The sequence below is a fragment of the Phyllostomus hastatus genome, unplaced genomic scaffold, assembly GCF_019186645.2.
Source record: "Phyllostomus hastatus isolate PE091 unplaced genomic scaffold, TTU_PhHast_1.1 phas_contig_198, whole genome shotgun sequence".
In the NCBI taxonomy this organism is placed as follows: domain Eukaryota; kingdom Metazoa; phylum Chordata; class Mammalia; order Chiroptera; family Phyllostomidae; genus Phyllostomus; species Phyllostomus hastatus.
Window position 1 is genome coordinate 4430083 of NW_025333715.1, and position 17697 is coordinate 4447779.

Genomic DNA, 17697 nt, shown 5'->3' on the forward strand with positions numbered 1-17697 from the left:
ATGGAGCGGGCCAGCGCGCGGGAGCTGCGCCGTGGCTACGGCCCGCCGGCGCTCCGGCTCGCGCTGGCGCTGTTGCTGCTTCTGGCGCGGCCGCCGTCGGGCGGCGCGGGGGCCCCCGACGCGCAGGAGGCCGCGGCCCCCAGCACGGCGGCCCCGGCCGGCGGCGACCGCTGCCGGGGCTACTACGACGTGATGGGCCAGTGGGACCCGCCCTTCAACTGCAGCTCGGGCCCCTACAGCTTCTGCTGCGGCACGTGCGGCTACCGCTTTTGCTGCCACGACGGGCCACGGCGCCTGGACCAGAGCCGCTGTTCCAACTACGACACGCCGGCCTGGGTGCAGACCGGCCGGCCGCCGGCGCGGGCCCGAGACCCCGCCGTGCCCCGCGACCCGGGCCGCGAGCGCAGCCACATGGCGGTGTACGCGGTGTGCGGCGTCGCCGCGCTGCTCGTGCTGGCCGGCATCGGCGTGCGCCTGGGCCTGGAGAAGGCGCACAGTCCGCGCGCGCGGCGCACGGTGACCAGGTGAGCGCGCGCCGACCGACCGGGGGCCCCCGCACGTTCCGCTCGGACAGCCCGACCACGCGGCGGGCGCCTCCTCGCTGCCCTTGGTCCTTCGTGCCCGTCTCGGAGCCCCGGGCCTCTGCACAGCCCCCTCCTCCGGGTCCTTCCTCCCTGCCTCTGTCTCCAGCCCTGTCTCCCCGCAGTCCCCACTTCACGGAGGGAGACAGCTGACACCGCCCTGTCTCCCCTTGACCTTCCGGCAGAGCTGGGTGCTGGGCCGCCCTCCCCCGCGGCTCCGCGCCGCCTCCTGAGTGGGCAGAGGGCGCCATGTCAGCGCCCAGGGGAGGGGGTCTGGGGCCCGAGCCCCAGCACCATGGGGTGGGGGCGGGGCGTAGGGTTGGGTGTCTTGGGCGGGAAAGGAACGCGGGTGGGGGCCTGTTCTGTGGCCCTCTCGGCTGTCTCCAGCTTCTCCCCCCCCACTTCGCCCTCCTCCCACCTCTCTCCCTGCCCTCCTAGCTGTGACTCAGGCCTGACCTTTCCTTTAGGTTTCAGAAGGCCCCCCCAGCTCACCCCACTCAGTACCCCTAGAAAGGGGCGGGCGCGTGTGGGAGGCCTAGACAGGGGCTTGCTGAGTCCTGAGCTCTGTGTGAAGTGGCTCGTCCAGGACCCGGTTCCCCTCCTCCCCGGGTTAGGGACTCAGGGACTCTGCGTCCTGACCCTGGAACCCTCGCCCACACCCCCCACCCTCACATGCCTCCAGCCACCCTCGTGTCCTGGGGGTTTGGCCCTCCTCGCTCACCCAGGTCCTGTTCCCCTTGGGGGGCACGGAGCTTGCTGACACTGCATGTGACAAGCTAGTACTCAGAAGTGACAACAACAGAAGTTCCCAGGCCCGGGGGGGCCAGCTGTGGATGCTTCCCCCCTCCTAGACCTCAGGGACAGAGGATCGGCGCTTCCTTGGAGCCCCACAGCACCCCTGGTCCCCAGGGGTCACCCCTCCCAGACAGCTGCAGGGCAGAGCTGGGCTGGAACCTGTGGAGGCTCTGAGCCCAGGCCCCGCATGCTGCAAGGGAAGGGCCGGGGCCCCCTGGGCTTGAAGTCCTTCACTCGTGGGGAGGGGGGAGAGGATAGGGCACGTCCTTGACCCGAGTGGGGCGGCAGGACCTAGGGCTGTGATGGTAGAGGGGGGCGGGGTGACTGGGGCAGCCTCGCTGACACGTTCACCTTGAACCGGCTTCAGCTGCGCGGACTGGGAAGGGAGGCAGGTCTGGTGGAGCTTCCGGGAGAGCCGGCCCTCGCGTAATGTGCTGAGGCCAGGGCCAGTCCTGCCATCCTTGAGCTTTGGGCTCCCTGTGTCCTGACCCCCTTTTCTCCCGTGGGGACACCTGAAACCCACCCTGAGCTCACCCGCGGGTGTGTTGTGAACTCCTGTGCTCCCACCACGTCTCCCCTTAACTCTGCCATGTCGGGATGGATGGTCAGGAAAGGCTCCGCAGAGGGCTGAGACGGGAGCTGGAGTCTGTCCCTAGAGACAGTTTGTGCAAAGGCCCGAAGGAATGAAAATTGCTCGGGTGTCTGGGAGAGCTGGCGGAGGGGTGTGTGCCCAGAGATGTGGTGGGCTGGGCAGCACGCGCAGGTCAGCTCAGGCAGGCACAAGGCGGCTCCCAGACCCTGCCGCACCTCGGCCAAACCGCGCCTGCCCCCGGTGTCCCACCTCCAGTGCGATTCTTCATGAGCGAGCCATCATGGGAGGCCCCGGCCCTGAAGGGGGTCAGAGCAAGCTGGGAGACAGTCATGGCTTGTGGGCACTGAAGGCAGCTGGGCTGCGGCCTGGGCCTGGCTGTCCGCTGGGAAGGCTACGTCAGACGCTGCCACAGCTGGATTGGGGCCGGGTGTCCTTGTACCCGGGGGGGGGGGCCACTGCCCAAGGTCACACAGCCTTTGATGTTGGGCTGCCACAGGGGCCTCCGGGCTCCCTCTGGCTCACCTGTCCGTCCTCCATACCTGTGCCGGCAGCTACATCCCAGGACCCGGCAGAAGATGCCGCTGCAGGAGGGGAGTTAGGTAGACACCCCCCCCCCCCGTTTTTAATATTCACCCAAGGATGTAGTTTTATAGATTTTAGAGAGGGAGGCGGGAGGAGGGAGGAGAGAGAGGGGAGCAAACATTGATGTGAGAGAGAAACATCGGTTGGTTGCCCCTCACATGCGCCCTGACCGGGGAACGAACCCCGAGCCTAGGCATGTGCCCCGACTGGGGATCAGACCCACAACCTGTCCTGGTGTGCAGGCGATGCTGCAGTCAGCTGAGCCACCCGGCCAGAGGGCTAGGTGGGACTTCCCGAGGCTTCCTGGAGGAGGCACGCTGGTGGGGCTTGAAGAACGGTGGCGTTATGGGAGGAGGTGGAGGAAAGGTGCTGTTGGCAGAAGTAGCAGCACGAGCAGGTCCTGGAGACGGATGCGCTCACAGGACTTGTGTCGAGGGAGGAGGCTGAAGTCAAGGGTCTCGGAGAGTGGACTCCAGCAGGGGCGGAGGGTTTGGAGAACAAGGTGGCCTTGGTTACCTGTGGGCCACTGGCTTCCTCACCTGCTGTGGGAAGTAGCCGTGTCGGGGCCACAGGTTGTGCCTGGTGGGGGAGACTAGATGCGTAAGGTCAACCAGAGGGGAGCAGAGGGGAGGCCCAGAGAGGCCGAGAGAGTTGCCCAGGGCCACGCAGCGAGGCAGTGGTGGCCGGCCGGGGCTGGCCTCCCACAGGGCAGAGCCTGGGCGATGGCGGAGCAGGGACCCCTGGGGGGTGCTGCTTCTCATCACTCTCTCTCGCAGGACACTGACGGAGCTTCTGAAGCAGCCCGGCCCGCAGGAGCCACTGCCTCCGCCTCTGGGTCCACCTGTGGGCAGCTATGTCCAGGTGCAGATGGGCGATGGCCTCCTCCGGGGCTCCCCCCACAACAGCACAGGTAAGCGGGCCGATGGGGGGGCACTGGGTCCCCCTGGTCTGTCATGGGCCTGGGGGCAAGGGAAGGGCTGTGCGGAGGGGCCAGAGGCTCTGGGAAGACTGCTTCCCAGACGGATGTGAGCCGCTGCCTCCGCAGGTGTGAGTGGGGGATGGGCGCGCAGGTAGGCTCCCCCAGGTGGATGGAAACCCTCTGAGGGGTCCTGCAACCTCCAGCCTCAGGGACTCCAGGGAGGTTCCAGGTAAGGGGATTGCTGGCTCAGGCTGTGGTTCCAGGCTCCAGCTCGGCACCCTGGGGTGTGCCTGGCCAGGGTCTGTGGCCTCCTGCAGGTCCCTTCCTCTAGGCCCGAGCCTCCCTCTGGGCCTCTTGTTGTAGAGCAGGCTTGACGGCACCCCCCAACACACACACACACACACACACACACACACACACCCCGTGGGCTCTAATGCCCAGACATTCCCTCCCTCTCCGCCGGGTCAGGTCCTGGGACTCAGTGCCTGGCTCACGCTGAATACGCTGGCGAATCATCCCATTAGGTTAGCACCCACTTAGGACTGGCTGCTCTTCATGTTATTCTGCGCCAGGCCCTGTTCCGGACGCTGGAAATGGTGCCATGGAGACAGGTTCCACTTTCAGTCTCACCCAAAGAGCCACCCAACTGAGCTGCCATTGGAGAGAGGGCCGAAGAGGTGGCGGGGTACGTGCAGAGAGCCCTCTGGTCAGCGGGCTGAGTCTCGTCTTCCCTTTCCCCCGCTCTAGACAAGAAACGCCACAACGGGCCCCTGGGGTCGGCGGCGACCCTGGGCCCCCAGCGTGGCCCCCGGCTGCAGGGCGGCGGCGGCAGCAGGACGCTGCAGCCCGACTACGCTAAGTACGCCACCCTCAAGGCGGCCGCGCTGAAGGCCTCAGGTGAGTGGCCGAGCCTGTGGGAGGAGCGCGGGGCCCACTGGAGTGGCGGAGACCCCCAGCCTGGCTGGTCTGCGCTCCAGCAGCTTCTACAGGGGGCGCCCCTCACCGCAGCCGTGCGCCGCACCCGGGCCGGGCCGACTGGCTGGGACCCCTTGCCCGACCCAGAGCCCCCAGGCGTGGAAAGCCGCGTCTCAGACGGCCTATCCCCGCCCCGCCCCACCCCCAACACGCCCGCTCTGTCCCCACAGAGGCCTCCCCGCAGGACTTCTACCAGCATTTTCCGGCGCCCGCCCCCGCCCCACGGACCCTGCCGGCGCGCGCCCCACGGCCCCCCGAGGACTTGCCCGCGCTGCCTGACGCCTGCCCATGGGCCCCTCCGGGCTATGCGCCCCCCGCCGGCCCCGCCCCGACGGGCCACTGCAAGGCCTGGACCACCAGCCGCCTGGCCCGGCCTGCCCCCCGCAGCCACCTGGCGGCTCAGGCGTCCCCTGCCCCCCCGCGGTCCGGCCGCCCGCCCCGGCGCCAGTTCAGCGTGAAGAAGCTGCCCGAAGGCTTTGGCACGCAGCCCCCCGGCCTCTACGGCTGCGCGGGCCCTGCCCTCGGGCACCTGAGCACCAACAGCAAAGCCGAGGTCACCGTGTGAAGGCGGGGCTGTTGGCTCTTCCGAGGCATCGCGTCTACCAGGGATCCGCCGTCCGCCTGGCCCAGGGGCCCAGGCCACAAGGGGCAGGGGCACCGCCAGCGCGAGTCCAGCCGTTCTGCCTGGCCGAACCGGACGGCGGCCCTTGGAGCCCGCAGGGCTAAGGAGGGGCCTGTCCCGGGGGCCCTAGGGCCCAGGTTCCTCGTGTAAATAAACCGTACTCTGTGGCTCCCACCCCTGAGAATAAAGGAGCCCCAGCTTGGGTCTGAGCGGAGCTGACGGCGGAGGCGTTGGTCATTGACTGGACAGACGGTGGTGCGGGCGGAGGGCGCAGCCTGTGCACAGCAGAGGCCTGTTCCCGAGCGCTCTGGGGCGTGTGTGTTCTAGGAGCTGGGAAGCAGCGGCTGGAGGGGTGGTCAGGGCTGAAGGCCAGGCTTAATGTCCACACCAGTGGACCCTCGGGGCTGGGGGCAGTTAGGCCCTAGCCGTCTGGAGGCTTGCGCACAGGTGAGAGGGCGGAGGGGCCATCACCCCCTGACTGGCGGTGAGCACCCCTCCAGAGGACCCCCCCCCACACTCTGCAGCTTGAGTTGGTGGAGCCAGGCTGATCCTCACTGACACAATTTGGCACCGGGCCGGACCCTGGGCTGCAGGCCACTTGGTCAGCTTGGCCCAGATCCACCCCCCTAATGGGTGTGGGCACTGGGCCCGGGAGACAGCTGGTGCTCAGGATGGCCGGGCCTCCCCGCAGTAACTGCTGTGGAGGGAAAGGGGACTGGAGACGCTGGCCCCAGAGCCTCAGCAGCGCCCCCACATGGGTGCTCACACCACACGCATGCGTGGCCAGCTCTCCCCCTTCCTGCCAGGCAGGCGTTGGGTGGTACCTGGCTGCGGCCCAGGGCAGTGCCAACTGCCCGAGTGCATCAACCTTCTGTGACAGGTACTGCTTGGGGGGGGGATGCGGGGTTGAGGGCCAGGCTGTGACCCTCATTGTGTGACCTCAACAAAGCCAGCCGGGTGGGCCTTTTTCCCCTCGGCACCCTAGGCGTGGCGTCCTGTCTGAGTAACAGTGGCCGCCATTTGTAGCTGTTTCTTTCATTTAAGCCTCACAGAGACCCCATGGGAATGCCACTTTACAGATGAGGAAAACTGAGGCTTTGAGACCTCAGTACCTTGCCAAGATCACCCAGCTGACTCCAGTTTGGGACCCTTCCATGTTCTGCTGCCACTGCGGCCCTGCGGGATGGCAGGCAGCGGCGGCGGCGGGGGACGCATCTGTGTTGGCAGGGAGCGGCCCCTGCTCCCAGGGTACAGACAGTCTCAGGTTTCCTGAGGCGCCCAAACCCACCAGCTCTTCACCCCCGTCCCTACAGGCTGTTGAAACCAAGGCCCAGAAGCCCCAGGACAGCGGAGCCCAGGGCCTGCAGTGAGGGCCCCAGTGGTCGCTGGGAAGACAGCCTCACGCCCTCAACCCAGGGTGGGGTGGGTACCGAGTCCTGCAGCCAGCCCGGACTCACAAGAAGGATCCGGTTCCCGGGCACACTGACCACCCACGATCACCCACCCTGGTGACTCAGGCCCTGGCTCTCCACCCCACGGGGTCCGGTTTGGGCGTGGGCATGACCGTGAACGGGAACTGTGCGTGGGACCCGGTGCCGCTGGGCCTCTGCTCTCGGGGCTGCGCTTGCCCTCGGGACAGTGGCTTGCTGGGACGGCCCTTCGGAGAAGGCCGTGGCTGAGAGAGCTGAGGGGTCTGGGACCGTTTCTCAGCTGGGCTGGGCTACCATGAACTTCAGCACCCCGGCTCCGCCTCCACGCGGCCCAGCACGCTCCCCTCCCCACTGCGCCCGTTGCCCTGCCTGGCCCCTCACAGCCTCACCGGCACTTAATGTGAACTGGCAGGTTCCTGTCGGCCAGCAAACCTGGAGGGCTGCAGCCAAAGGCAGGGGCTGTCGCCCCCGTTCTGCACACGCGGACGGAGAGGCGGAGCGACATCCTGCCTGAGGTGACCCAGCGGGGGACTCACAGGTGCTGGGCTCGGATGTGACTTGCGGGCCAGGAGTCTCCTCAGAGGCCTGCTGCCTCTCGGGAGGATGGGGAGGGACACTGAGGGGTGGCCCACCCAGTGGGGGAGAGTGGTGTCTCAGAGGGGTGAGCACAGAGGGCTTAGCACCCCAAATCCGAAAGAACCGCTCGCTGCTGTCAGTGGAACAGCCAGCTCTGTCCTGGCTGCGTGACCACCGACGGAGCAGCACCCCCCCCACCCTCAGCTCTGTCCCAGCCCCGCCTGGGGTGTGCGCCAGGCAGCCGGCGCCGGAAGGGAGGGGCCAGGCGCCTGGTGGTAGCGTGTGCGGGGCTGTGGGCGGGGGGTGGTGGTGGCAAGGAAGCCCCAAGTGAACGAGGCCTCTGGGGCCTCTCGGCACAGAGGGCAGGCCCGTCCTCGGCCCCGGCCCCCTGGGGGCCACGCCACGCAGCCGCCCGGCTAGTCCCCACAGCGGTCACGCTACAGAGCCTCTCACACTCCATGCAGGGTGGTACCAATCTGTGTTTATTGAATGACCTCCATCCAGGACAGGGTGCACGGCTGATTCAACATCAAGGCTGCCATAGGCGCACCCCCCTTTTCCGTGAAAAACCGCCCCCTCCCACCCCGAAACAATGATGAGAAAAGGCACAGTATCTACACGACACTAGGGCTGGCCCGCCCTGTGGCCAGGGGCCATAAATTAGTGGGGGGAGGAGGTCGAGGCCAGGGGGAGAAGGTGGGCGTGGTCCAAGCTGCCCCACTCGGGTCAGGGCGCCCCGCCTGTTCTCCCCCCAAGCAGCCTGTGGGGGTGAGAAATGCGAGGGGGTGGGGGGGAGCCCGCTCAGGCTCCCTCCTGGGGGCTGTGGGGTGCCGAGTGCCCCAGGCTCTGAAGAAACAGCCTCAGAGGAGGCCCCAGGCCAGGGAATCTGAAAGTGGGGCCACTTTTCCTCTCAGAACTTCAATCGAGGCAGGGACCCCATTCCTAGTGCCCACCCCACAAAGGGGCTCGTCACTGGGGCGCTGGTCCCTACCACCCTGGCTTATTTTCAGGTCAAGAACTAGGGATAAAAACAGACCATGGAGGTAGGAGTTGGGTGGGGGGGGTGGGGGGGGACGGACTGAGAGCCCACGCTGAAGGACACGGTCCCCAGTCCCAATGGGGGTGGCTTCATCTCCCCCAGGCCCTGGGCCTACCCTCAGCCTGGGCTGACTCCCCAGGGGCTGGGGGAGTGGGAAGGAACAGGACAATTAAATAAGATACCATTTATTTTTTAAAAAATTAAAAAATAATGCCGACATTATTTCATCCACCCCCAGGCTCGCCCCCGTCCCCCGCCACCCCCTTCCCCGGGGCTGCCGGGTCCTCCTTCCCGGGCTGTCCTGCGTGATAGAGTGGGCTCAAGGAGCCGGCTCCGTCGGGCACGGGGGAGGGGACGCAGGCCCAGGGAGAGAAACAAAAATGCCACAGCAACTTAGTCCTGCGTCACGGCAAACCCAAGCACACGGATATAAAAACATCTGTATAAAAACGGGGAGAGGGCGTGCCGGGCACAGGGCCGAGGGCGAAGTGCTCAGGTGCCCAAACCGCAGTCCCCAGAGGGGCCGCCTGATAAAAAACATGGACGCGGGAAAGGGGGGAGAGACATACAGAGGAAGAGTCTGGGGAGGCTGGAGCCGGGCTGGGCAGCCCGGGGGCGGGATCCCCCGTTGCTTTCGAGTCAGGGTAACCCCATTCCCGCCCCGACCGGCCCTGGACCGTCGGGCATCGCCCCACAGCCCAGGGGTCCGCCGGTCTGCAGTGGTCCGTGAGCCCCGCCAGGTGAGGGCTCGGAACGAAGGCTCATCCCCAGCTCCAGGGGGAGCGGGGAGGGAGAGACTGAGAGACAGTGAGAGAGGAGGGGAGGCCGAGAGACCAAAGGGGAGATGGGGACAGAGGGGGGCGGCGGCGGTGGCCGAGGCGGGGGGGGGGGGGGGGCCCAGTGGTCAGGAGGCGGCGATGGCGGTGCCGCCTCCCAGCTTGACAATCATCTGCTGGCAGTCGCTGCAGGAGCGCCGGTCGCCCACCTTCTCCAGCGTGCGGGCGGCCTCCGCCAGCAGCACCGCCCGCTGGCCGGGGGACGAGAGGAAGGACAGGGGCAGGTGCCGGCAGGCCAGCAGGATGGCCGTGGCCCGCTCTCGCTGGCCGGGCCAGGCGTCCACCTCCCCTGTGGGAACAAGGGGGCAGGTGTAGGAACCGCTCGCTGACAGCCCCCTGGAGCACAGGTCCTCCTCCCGGGCTCGGTGTGGACTTGGCTATTCAGTCCTCACGCCTGCCCAGGGAGGTGGGTCCCAGTGCCCGCGCTCCCTCCCTCCACGGACAGGGCGAGATGCACCTGGCTGGCACCACACGGCTGTCCTCATGTGGTGCCGTGAGAAGCGGGCCACGCTGCCAGTCCGGCTTCTGCATCCGGGCAATACCCCAGCCCTCCCCTCCCCACCCTGCGGCCGCACCCACAACAAGCCCACCCCCACAGCACCTTCACGGACCCTCCCGGGAAACACACCCAGGCAAGCCTTGGGCTGCCCTCACTCAGCGCACCTCCGAGGACATGGCCGAGTGAGTGCTGGGCCGGGGGCTGCCCCCGCTCCGGCAGGGCCTGCACCAAGCCCTCGGGCTGGGGGGCTGGGGCACCGGGGGACTCACCGTGCTTGGTGCTCTGAGCCGTGCGCCGCCGCAGGCTGTGCTCCAGCAGCTGGTGGGTGCGGGTGGGGCTGGCTCCCGCCATCAGGCGCACTGTGGCTTCGTGCAGGAACACCTGGGGAGGCACAGGGGCGACACCCCGGGTGAAGCCCTGGGTCTTCTCCAGTCTGTGCCCCAGCATGTGCAGGCGCCGTCCCTGCAGCACCGCCTGCCACCTGACGACACCCCGTCTCTCCGCACTGCCTTGCCCCGCTCACCCCTGGAAAGCCACCTCTGCCGTCCGCACTCTGACCCGGTACGAGCCAGCAAGGTGGGGGAATGGCAGCAGCACAGGCCAGCCAGAAGGGGCAACAGCCGGCAGGGGCAACAGCCGGACGACGAGGGAGCGAGAGCGAAGGGCGGCGAGGGACGAAGACGGCACAGCCACGCCTCTGGGCCTCGGGAGACAAGTACCCGGGTGAGGCCTCCAGTCCGTGGAGGCTGCTCCACGTTGAAAACAGGACAGGATGGGAGGTGGGGACAGGAGCACTACTGGGGGGCGGGGGGCAGGTAGCTAGGCTGGTGCCACGGAGGCCCAGGGCCCTGTTCCCTTCTGTTTCTTCAGAAGGAAACAGAGCCCAGGACGCTCCCAGGTGGGAGTCTGCAGCTCTTCTGTAAACTCGAGTCATGGTAGGGGGCGTTGGGGGGAGGCCCGGGCCTGGGCCTCCTAATCTAAAACCTCCAGGTTCTCTCATATCTCAATATCTGACGATGGGGATGTTCTTTTTTTTTTTTTCTTTTGAAGATGTTATTTATTTTCAGATAGAGAAGAAGGAGGGAGGGAGAACAAGTGGGAGAGAAACATCAATTTGTGGGAGACACACTGATCGGTTGCCTCTCGAGCGCCCAACCTACGTATGTGCCCTGGCCGGGAATCGAACCTGCGACCTTTCAGTTTGCAGGCCAGTGCTCAATCCACTGAGCCACACCAACCAGGGCGGGGAGGGTCTCAAGCGCACCCGCAAAGCAGTGGGGGAGCCACTGGAGGGTTCTAGCAGGGCCGGGGCAGGGTGGAGACGGTGCTCCAAGGGAGGCCCTGTGGCCAGCCCTGTGCGGAGCAGACCCGAGGGCCGCGAGCCGCGGGGCACACTTCCTGTTTCCAGCAGGGGCGGCCCTCTGGTTCTGTTTGGTCTGCTGTGTCCGACCTGGCTCTCGGAACACAGCGGTCACGGTGCACCTACCTCAGAAGGTCCCGCAGCGCCCTTGGGTGAGAGCAGCCTCACTGGGAGCCCTTTCCCTTTTTTGCACCCTTCCCCCTCACTGACACTCTGGCCTCCTCACTTGAAGTTTGTGAAGATAACTCAGGCAAAAATACGTAGAGCACACTAACCAGCAGTACAACAACCGACCGACCAACCAAACAAACAAACAAGGAAATTATTTAAGCGCAGTAAGCCCCATTTTACAACTGCCCTTGGAGACCTATCTCAGTCCTGAGGACAGTCAGTCTCTGAGGCCAGCTCTGAAGGCCAGAGGAGAGTTTCCTTGTGTCCCTCCCACCCCACTCTGGAGGGGCCGAGCCCTTTCCACCCGAGCCCGTGATTGTGAGGCGCAGGCCCCTTGGTCTGTGGGCCGGTGTGGCCCGCTCACCCCGTGCTCTGGGGCCAGGCACACGGTCAGCACTCACCCCGCAGGAGCTGAACACAGCACACAACCAGTGTGTGCCAGGTCAGCCGGGTGACCTCCCCAGACCAACTCCTCGGCCCCACGCTGGTGCTGTGCTGGGCCCTGGGGACCCCCACCTGCCCTTCCTCCCCAGGCAGCTGGGTCTCACCTTGCGGTAGGCCGGGCAGAAGCCGTGTGCCAGCCTGCGCAGGCTGCCCAGGTCCCGCTGGAAGCCGGCCAGCTCAGCACCTGATGCGTGGTAGGTCTCTCCCAAGGCCTGGCTGGCTCCTGCCTGCTTTTGCCAGAGTGCCGTCCTCAGCGACAGCAGCAGATCCGAGGTCAGCAGCTGGACCACCTGTGGGTGGGACCAGGGGGGAGGAGACAGGCTGAGTGTTGGGGCGGGAGACCCAGTACCCACCAGGTTTCCCCAAGCCCAACACTCAGCAGCTCCAGGACGAGGCCACCCTGCCAAAAACAAAACCTGGCACTTCTCAGAGGTGAGCACCTTTGGGTGGGGGAGTTGCCTGGGGCTGATTCTGAGAGCCATGAGGCTGGATGGGGTCTCCCTCTTCTGAGCCCACTATCCCACACAGAGCCACCACCCAGGAACACGGTCCCAAGGGTGCCCACAGCCTTTCTCTTGTTCCCCAGATGCAGCTGGTTCTCTCCTGAAGGCCAACGAAGGGGAGGCACCAGTGGGGTGTGGCTCCCCCACAGGCCTTTGGTCTCGGCCCACTCTGCACACCGCCTGCCCTGTGGGGCTGGCCTGCCGTTCCGGGCTCACCCCAGTGTCCTGGGGCACTGGCTACCTCTAACTAGAAGCGCCAGCCTGGCCTCCAGACCAGTGAGGGGCTCGGAGAGTCTGCCCCTCTGCGACCACCTCATCCCTCCCTTTCTGGAGGGAAGCCCTGCTCCTCTGGGTGAGCAGACAACACTGCACTTCCAGCTGTGTGCGCTCCTCCCTCCCCTCTCCTGGGGGGCTGTGCCCAGGGCCCCACAGAGTCCTCTCGCAAGGCCAGGGTGGGAAGGACCTCTCGAGGCCGGGCAGGCCTCTGGGATGCACTGTGGAAACATTGCATGGGTGCTGCCAGAACATGCAATGCAACTACAATGCACCACAGCTGCCCGCCAGGATGCAGCCGGTCCACTCAGGGTGTGTGTGTGTGGGGGGGTGGGGCCCACTCTGCGGCTGGCCTGTAGGGTCTGGGGGATCGTGGGGGGTCGTGCACGCTGCCCGGAGCAAATGCAGAGCAGCATCTGGGACTCAGGTGCGGGTGGAACGTGTCTGCCCCCAGGACTGAAGAGGGAACCCCCCCGGGCCGATGGACTACATTTTGGGGGAGGGGCCGCTTGCTTGGGCGCTGGCTCTTGGACAGCCTCACAGGTCGGCTCGGCTCAAGGCAGGTCAGAGTATTCTTACCCACCGGAGCTGGGCACCTCCCGGAGGGCCAGATGAGCCCCGACTCACGTGGTTGAGGGCGGGGTCGCACGTGGCCCCGCTGACGTTGAGGCTGCTCCACAGGTGGCCGCTGGCCCGCTCGCAGTGGCAGAAGCAACTCTGCGGCCCGTCTGCCTTCCCGGGGAGCGCGGCATGCATGGCTCTGCAGGTGTGCAGGACGGCCTTCACCAGGGGGCTCCTGGGCGGTGGGAGGGAGGAAGGCGGTCAGTGTGAGTCCCCTGGGTAAGACGAGGAGGAGCCTGAACAGGCAACCACCACACCCCAAACTGCCAGGACACGTGGGCCTGTTGACTCAAATGCTGCCATAGCCCTGGCTGGGGGGCTCAGCTGGTTGGAGTATTGTCCCACACACCAAAAGGTTGTGGGTTCGATCCCTGGTTAGGGTGCACACGAGAGGCAAGCAATGCTCCTCTCCCTCCCACTCCCCTCACCAAAGCCAATAATAAAAAATATCCTCGGGTGAGGATTTAAAAACAAAACTATCTAAAAAAGCAAATGCGGCCACAGTGGCTCTGGGCCCCAGCGCCAGGTCTGAAATGGCGGCCCCGAGCGAGGGTGGGGTCCCCACTCCTACAGAACCTCCTTCAAGCACTCGCTTCCTAGTGGGGGGTCTGACATAAACACGTTAGATGCCGACTGCACAACGGCGGGCAGTGCGAGAGCCACGAAGAAGGTCACTCAGAGGGAGAGGGTGGCACTGACAAAGAACAGTCAAGGGTGTCCTCTCTGGAGAGGTGACATCTGAGCGGAGGCCTGAAGGAACTGGGGGAGCGAACTGAGTGATTTCCAGGGAGGAGGGTCCCAGGCAGAGGAGACCCTCCCCACTTCCCTCGCTGCTGCCTGTGCGAAGGCCCTGGGTGCGGACGTGCGTGAGGACACCCAGGGGCCAGCGAGGCTGCAGAGAAGCAGCAGGGGAGTGGGGAGGGCGAACTGCAGGACCAATCGTGGCCAAGAAGGCCCTTCCCGGCCCCGCCGTGGCCTGTCTCCCTCCTGCCCCTGGCCCCACTCCAGGCTCCAGGCAACCAGAGCGTATGGGTCCCCTTCCCACTCCTGCCCTCTGCTGACAGGGGAGCCTTTCCCAGTCGCGTCTGAGACCTGTCCCGCCTCTAGTCCGCCTTCTCCTTCCTGCTGGGCCCTCTAATCCACGTTCTCCTTCCTTCTAGCTCCCCCGCCTGTCCCTACACGCCTCCCATGGCTGCTCAGTGGGTCAGGCCCTTTGAACCCATCTCCGAGGCCCCAGCACCAGCTCTTGGGGTATGGGCCTCCCTCCTGCACCGGACTCTCAGGGGCAGGGGATGACCTGCCTCTGGCCCAGAACCCCTCCCAGTGAAGAGACGCACTGGGTGCTTCAGGGAAGCCATGGCAACAGCCCTCCCCAGAAGAACGACGAACTTGCTGTCTGGCGCTCTGCTGCCTCCCTGAGCCTAGAACGGAGCCAGCACCAGGCAGGCCCTCGGCTGAGTGTCTGCTGAGTGAATGGTGGGGCTGTGGAGAGTGCACGAGGAGTCAGTGGTCCAGGCTCAACCATTCAGGGCTGCCACGAAGAAGCCACCTGAGACAGTGAGTCGAACAATCTGTGCCTCGGTTTCCTTGTCTATGCAGTGGCCACAGTACCACGTGCTGCTGTCCATGGTGACAAATAGTGTTGGCCCATTATTTGCACCTGTTCTCTAAGAGGTCATTCCCCCAGGAGCTGATATTAGACTCTACTTGGAGAAACGTAGCTACTTTTCATAGAGCAAACGGAGGAGAGGATGGGGAGGCTAGGCTGGTGGAAGGTTTCCACAGTGCCATTATCCCTGAAGAGCAAAGGGACCCCGGAAGGCCTGAATTCAGGGGCAGGAATGCCTGCTAAGGGTCTTAGCTGCACTCTGGGCTAGGCTGCTTAGAAGTGAGGTGACTTCCGACAATCTCCCTGCTAAGTCTCAGCGTGTTGGCTGGAGACACACACAGGTTGAGGTGGTAATACAGAACTTGGTGCAGGGTGGGTGCTCACTGGTCAGGGCGCTTAAAAATGGGTTACTCAGCCCTGGCTGGTGTGGCTCAGTGGATTCAGTGCCGGCCTGTGAACCAGAGGGTCACTGGTTTGATTCCCAGGCAGGGAGCATGCCTGGGTTGTGGGACAGGCCCCCAGTGGGGGGGCACATAAAAGGAACCTACACAGAGATGTTTCTCTCCCTCTCCTCTATTCCTCCCTCTTTAAAAATAAATAAAATCTTTAAAAATTAAAAAATTTAAAAAGTTAAGAAAACGGGTTAAGTGAAACTGGATGTCAGGGCTACTTTAGGGAACCTGCCGACACCCCCTTTTCCCAGCTCCCTCCGGCGCTCCTGGGTAGGAGTCTGCTAGGCAGGAAATGCTGTATGCAGCCCTGGCCCCAAGGACCGACCTGACCTCTGACCTCGTGGAGCCCTTGTGCCCCTCCTCCCAGTCACACCAGGTCAGCAGGCCAAATGCCTGCAGGCCTGAGTCCCCAAAGTGGGTGTCAGAGACGCTGGCTTAGCCCGTGCTGAAGGCCCTCTGAATGACAGGGCTGGTAGGGGTAGAGGGAGGCGGAAAGGACACGAGGGAAGGCTCCTTGGGCCCGCTGGCGCCCCGTGCTGGCCGTGGGCCATCACTACACCACCTGGCTCCAGCGTGAGTTTCTGAGGATGCCGGAGTCCCACCCCCTCCATCGTCAGCCCTGGCTCCATGGAGGCCAAGGGGGGAGCCCTGGAAACAGCACCGACAGTTCTGAGACGACGCACACAGACAGACGAGCTCACCAGGCCCCAGTTCTTCGCAGTGCCCCGCCCCCCCGGCACGCGCCATCTATCGTTTGGTCCCTGGGCTGCCTGACCCTCCACCCGGATGGTCCCCCAGCACTTGGTACTCCCCTGGAGGGAAGGGAGCGGTCAAGGAGGCTCACGCACTCGGTCACTTCCAGGGCCTTGGGGACGCGCTCCACTTCGGTAAAATGGGCCCGCACAGCCGCGTCATCTCCCTGGAGCCAGCTGATGGCCATGGTGATCGCGGATGTCCACCACCGACAGACGATGTCCGGACCTGGGGGGAAACAGCACCCACAGAGGTCCGACCGGCGGCGCTCGGCCTGCTGGCCGCACCCAGTCCCCACGCGGCACGAGCCGCCTACACTGTCCACACGTTTCTGGTGGAAGCATCTCCTGCGCCCTCGGCAATCGGTATTAAGAGCCTTAAAAATGTTCACACCTATTAACCTGGTAAATCCCATTTTGGGCAAGCTAACCGATGGAGCTGGCCTAAAATGGAGAAAAAAGTTTAACAAAGATGCAGTGTTGTCTCTAAGCAAAAGGCTGGAAACGACTGAGTTCCTAGCAGCTGAGACAAATGGTGTTTCCAAAGTCTCCGCAGGAACAGGCTCATGTCAGCACCTTTCAAGTCCTCTCTTCTCTCGGGGTCCGTTCTCTCAGCTGTAAACTGACGATGCCAGCGCCCTCGAGACACAGGGGAAGGGACGTGTAAACCAAAGGCCTGAGAGCGTGCTCTCGATTCTGAAGTACCGACAGGCCTCGAGGTCGGCGGTCGCCGGGTGCGGGGCGGCAGCTGGTCTTCTGGGACCCGCCCGTCCTGGGAGAGTGACTAGAAAGGAGCCTGATACCCCTGTTCTCCCAGCAGGCTGAGAACCACAATAGGTGGCAGCTGATGTGCCATCATCCCGATGACATTTTAGGGACAGAAGCAAAGAGCGCCCTGGTCCAATTTAATCAGCAGACTGCACTGTGTCACCCAGGGCCATGGGCAGCTGGAGCAGCACAAATGCCCAGATGACAGGTCTTCTCATCCGAGCGTCAGACCCAAGGGCAGCCTGCGGTGGGGGCTGCGTGTCAGCAAGGTACGCTCCCACCAGCCCCTGGTGCTGCATCACTTGCTGCCCACTCTGGGTGCCTGGGGAGGTTGCCGGGCTGCCCTACCAGCCAGGCCCCGGGGAAGGCATTCACTGGCTCATCCCACTCTCAGGAGAACCTGTATTTCCTGACCTCAGAATGCTGCCCAGCAGGGGGCAACTAGGGGTCAGGGCTTTGGTGGAGGTGGTCTGTGGATACAAACCTCAGATCCAGAGAAGGTTCTAGAGATCGAACTTACAGCTAGCCCGGGACGCGGGGACAAAGGGCTGTGGAGGATGGGACTAGCCCGGGAGGCCTGGGGCGCCACCCTGCAAGACGCTTACCGAGGGCCGACTTGAGCACCGAGCTGCTGGAGAAGGGCGGGCTCACAACCCCCACGGAGTCCACAAAAGACGTAAGCAATTTCAGGTACTCCAGAGCACTGGAGAACTCACTAGAAAGAAAAGGAAGAGTCCCACTTACATCCAAATGCACATAAGGACCACACTCGTAGCCTGGCTGTCCAGTCGTCCGGCTCTGAGACCCAGGACTGTCTCTGGACCCTCCTCCTCCTCCACCGGGCTGGGCACCCCGGGCTCTGCCCCCACGCCGTTTGCAGGGTTCCTTCTTCGCACGGTGCTGACACTCCTCCCTCCCCCTGCTGCCAGGGCTGGGCGCTCTCTTCGGTTCCTGGTCCCCAAGCCCGACGCCTCCCCTCAAGGCCCAGTTCGAATGTCGTCCCCTCCCACAACTTTTCTGCACTGCTGGGCGGAAACGCCCCCCCAGGCACACCCAGTCAGGACGCGGGCCTTGGACGCGGGCCTCCTACGAGAACAGTCTTACCCTGTGGAGCAAAGACTGCTTATTAACGACGTAGAAATGAGAATTGTTGGGCACATTCAGTAAAGGTCTGGGTCTCCACGATGTCCAGGCCAGAGGTGGCTGCCTTCACTGAGCTCTCCGGGCTCCGATCCTGTCCTTTTAATAGGCCACCCCTCCCCACCCCAAGGAAATCACGTCCCTGACCTGCTCTGCGA

General features: G+C 64.7%; 2 protein-coding genes across 2 annotated transcripts in view; one reads left to right on the plus strand and one right to left on the minus strand.

Annotated features, from left to right (window-relative positions):
• SHISA8 (shisa family member 8) lies at positions 1-5280 on the plus strand. The gene is made up of 4 exons (XM_045835049.1): positions 1-524; positions 3327-3460; positions 4217-4366; positions 4615-5280. The coding sequence occupies exons 1-4, from the start codon at positions 1-3 to the stop codon at positions 5007-5009; spliced, it is 1203 nt and encodes a 400-aa protein (XP_045691005.1). The 3' UTR covers positions 5010-5280.
• Positions 5281-7533: 2253 nt separating this feature from the next.
• The window catches only part of SREBF2 (sterol regulatory element binding transcription factor 2), a 55704-nt gene continuing 45540 nt past the window's right edge, over positions 7534-17697 (minus strand). Inside the window, exons 14-19 of the mRNA XM_045834814.1 lie at positions 17005-17114; positions 15728-15860; positions 12825-12993; positions 11526-11711; positions 9716-9827; positions 7534-9236 (exon numbers count right to left, since the gene is read on the minus strand). Of these exons, the coding sequence (XP_045690770.1) occupies positions 9016-9236; positions 9716-9827; positions 11526-11711; positions 12825-12993; positions 15728-15860; positions 17005-17114 (931 nt within the window). The 3' untranslated portion in view covers positions 7534-9015. The remainder of the gene's footprint in view (positions 9237-9715; positions 9828-11525; positions 11712-12824; positions 12994-15727; positions 15861-17004; positions 17115-17697) is intronic.

What these genes read in the sequence shown, in the direction of transcription:
- SHISA8 (XM_045835049.1), top strand. Translation starts at nt 1, where the DNA reads ATGGAGCGGGCCAGCGCGCGGGAGCTGCGCCGTGGCTACGGCCCGCCG. An exon ending in GCGCGGCGCACGGTGACCAG is followed by an intron (nt 525 to 3,326) that starts GTGAGCGCGCGC and finishes TCTCTCTCGCAG; the next exon opens with GACACTGACGGAGCTTCTGA. An exon ending in GGCCGCGCTGAAGGCCTCAG is followed by an intron (nt 4,367 to 4,614) that starts GTGAGTGGCCGA and finishes CTGTCCCCACAG; the next exon opens with AGGCCTCCCCGCAGGACTTC.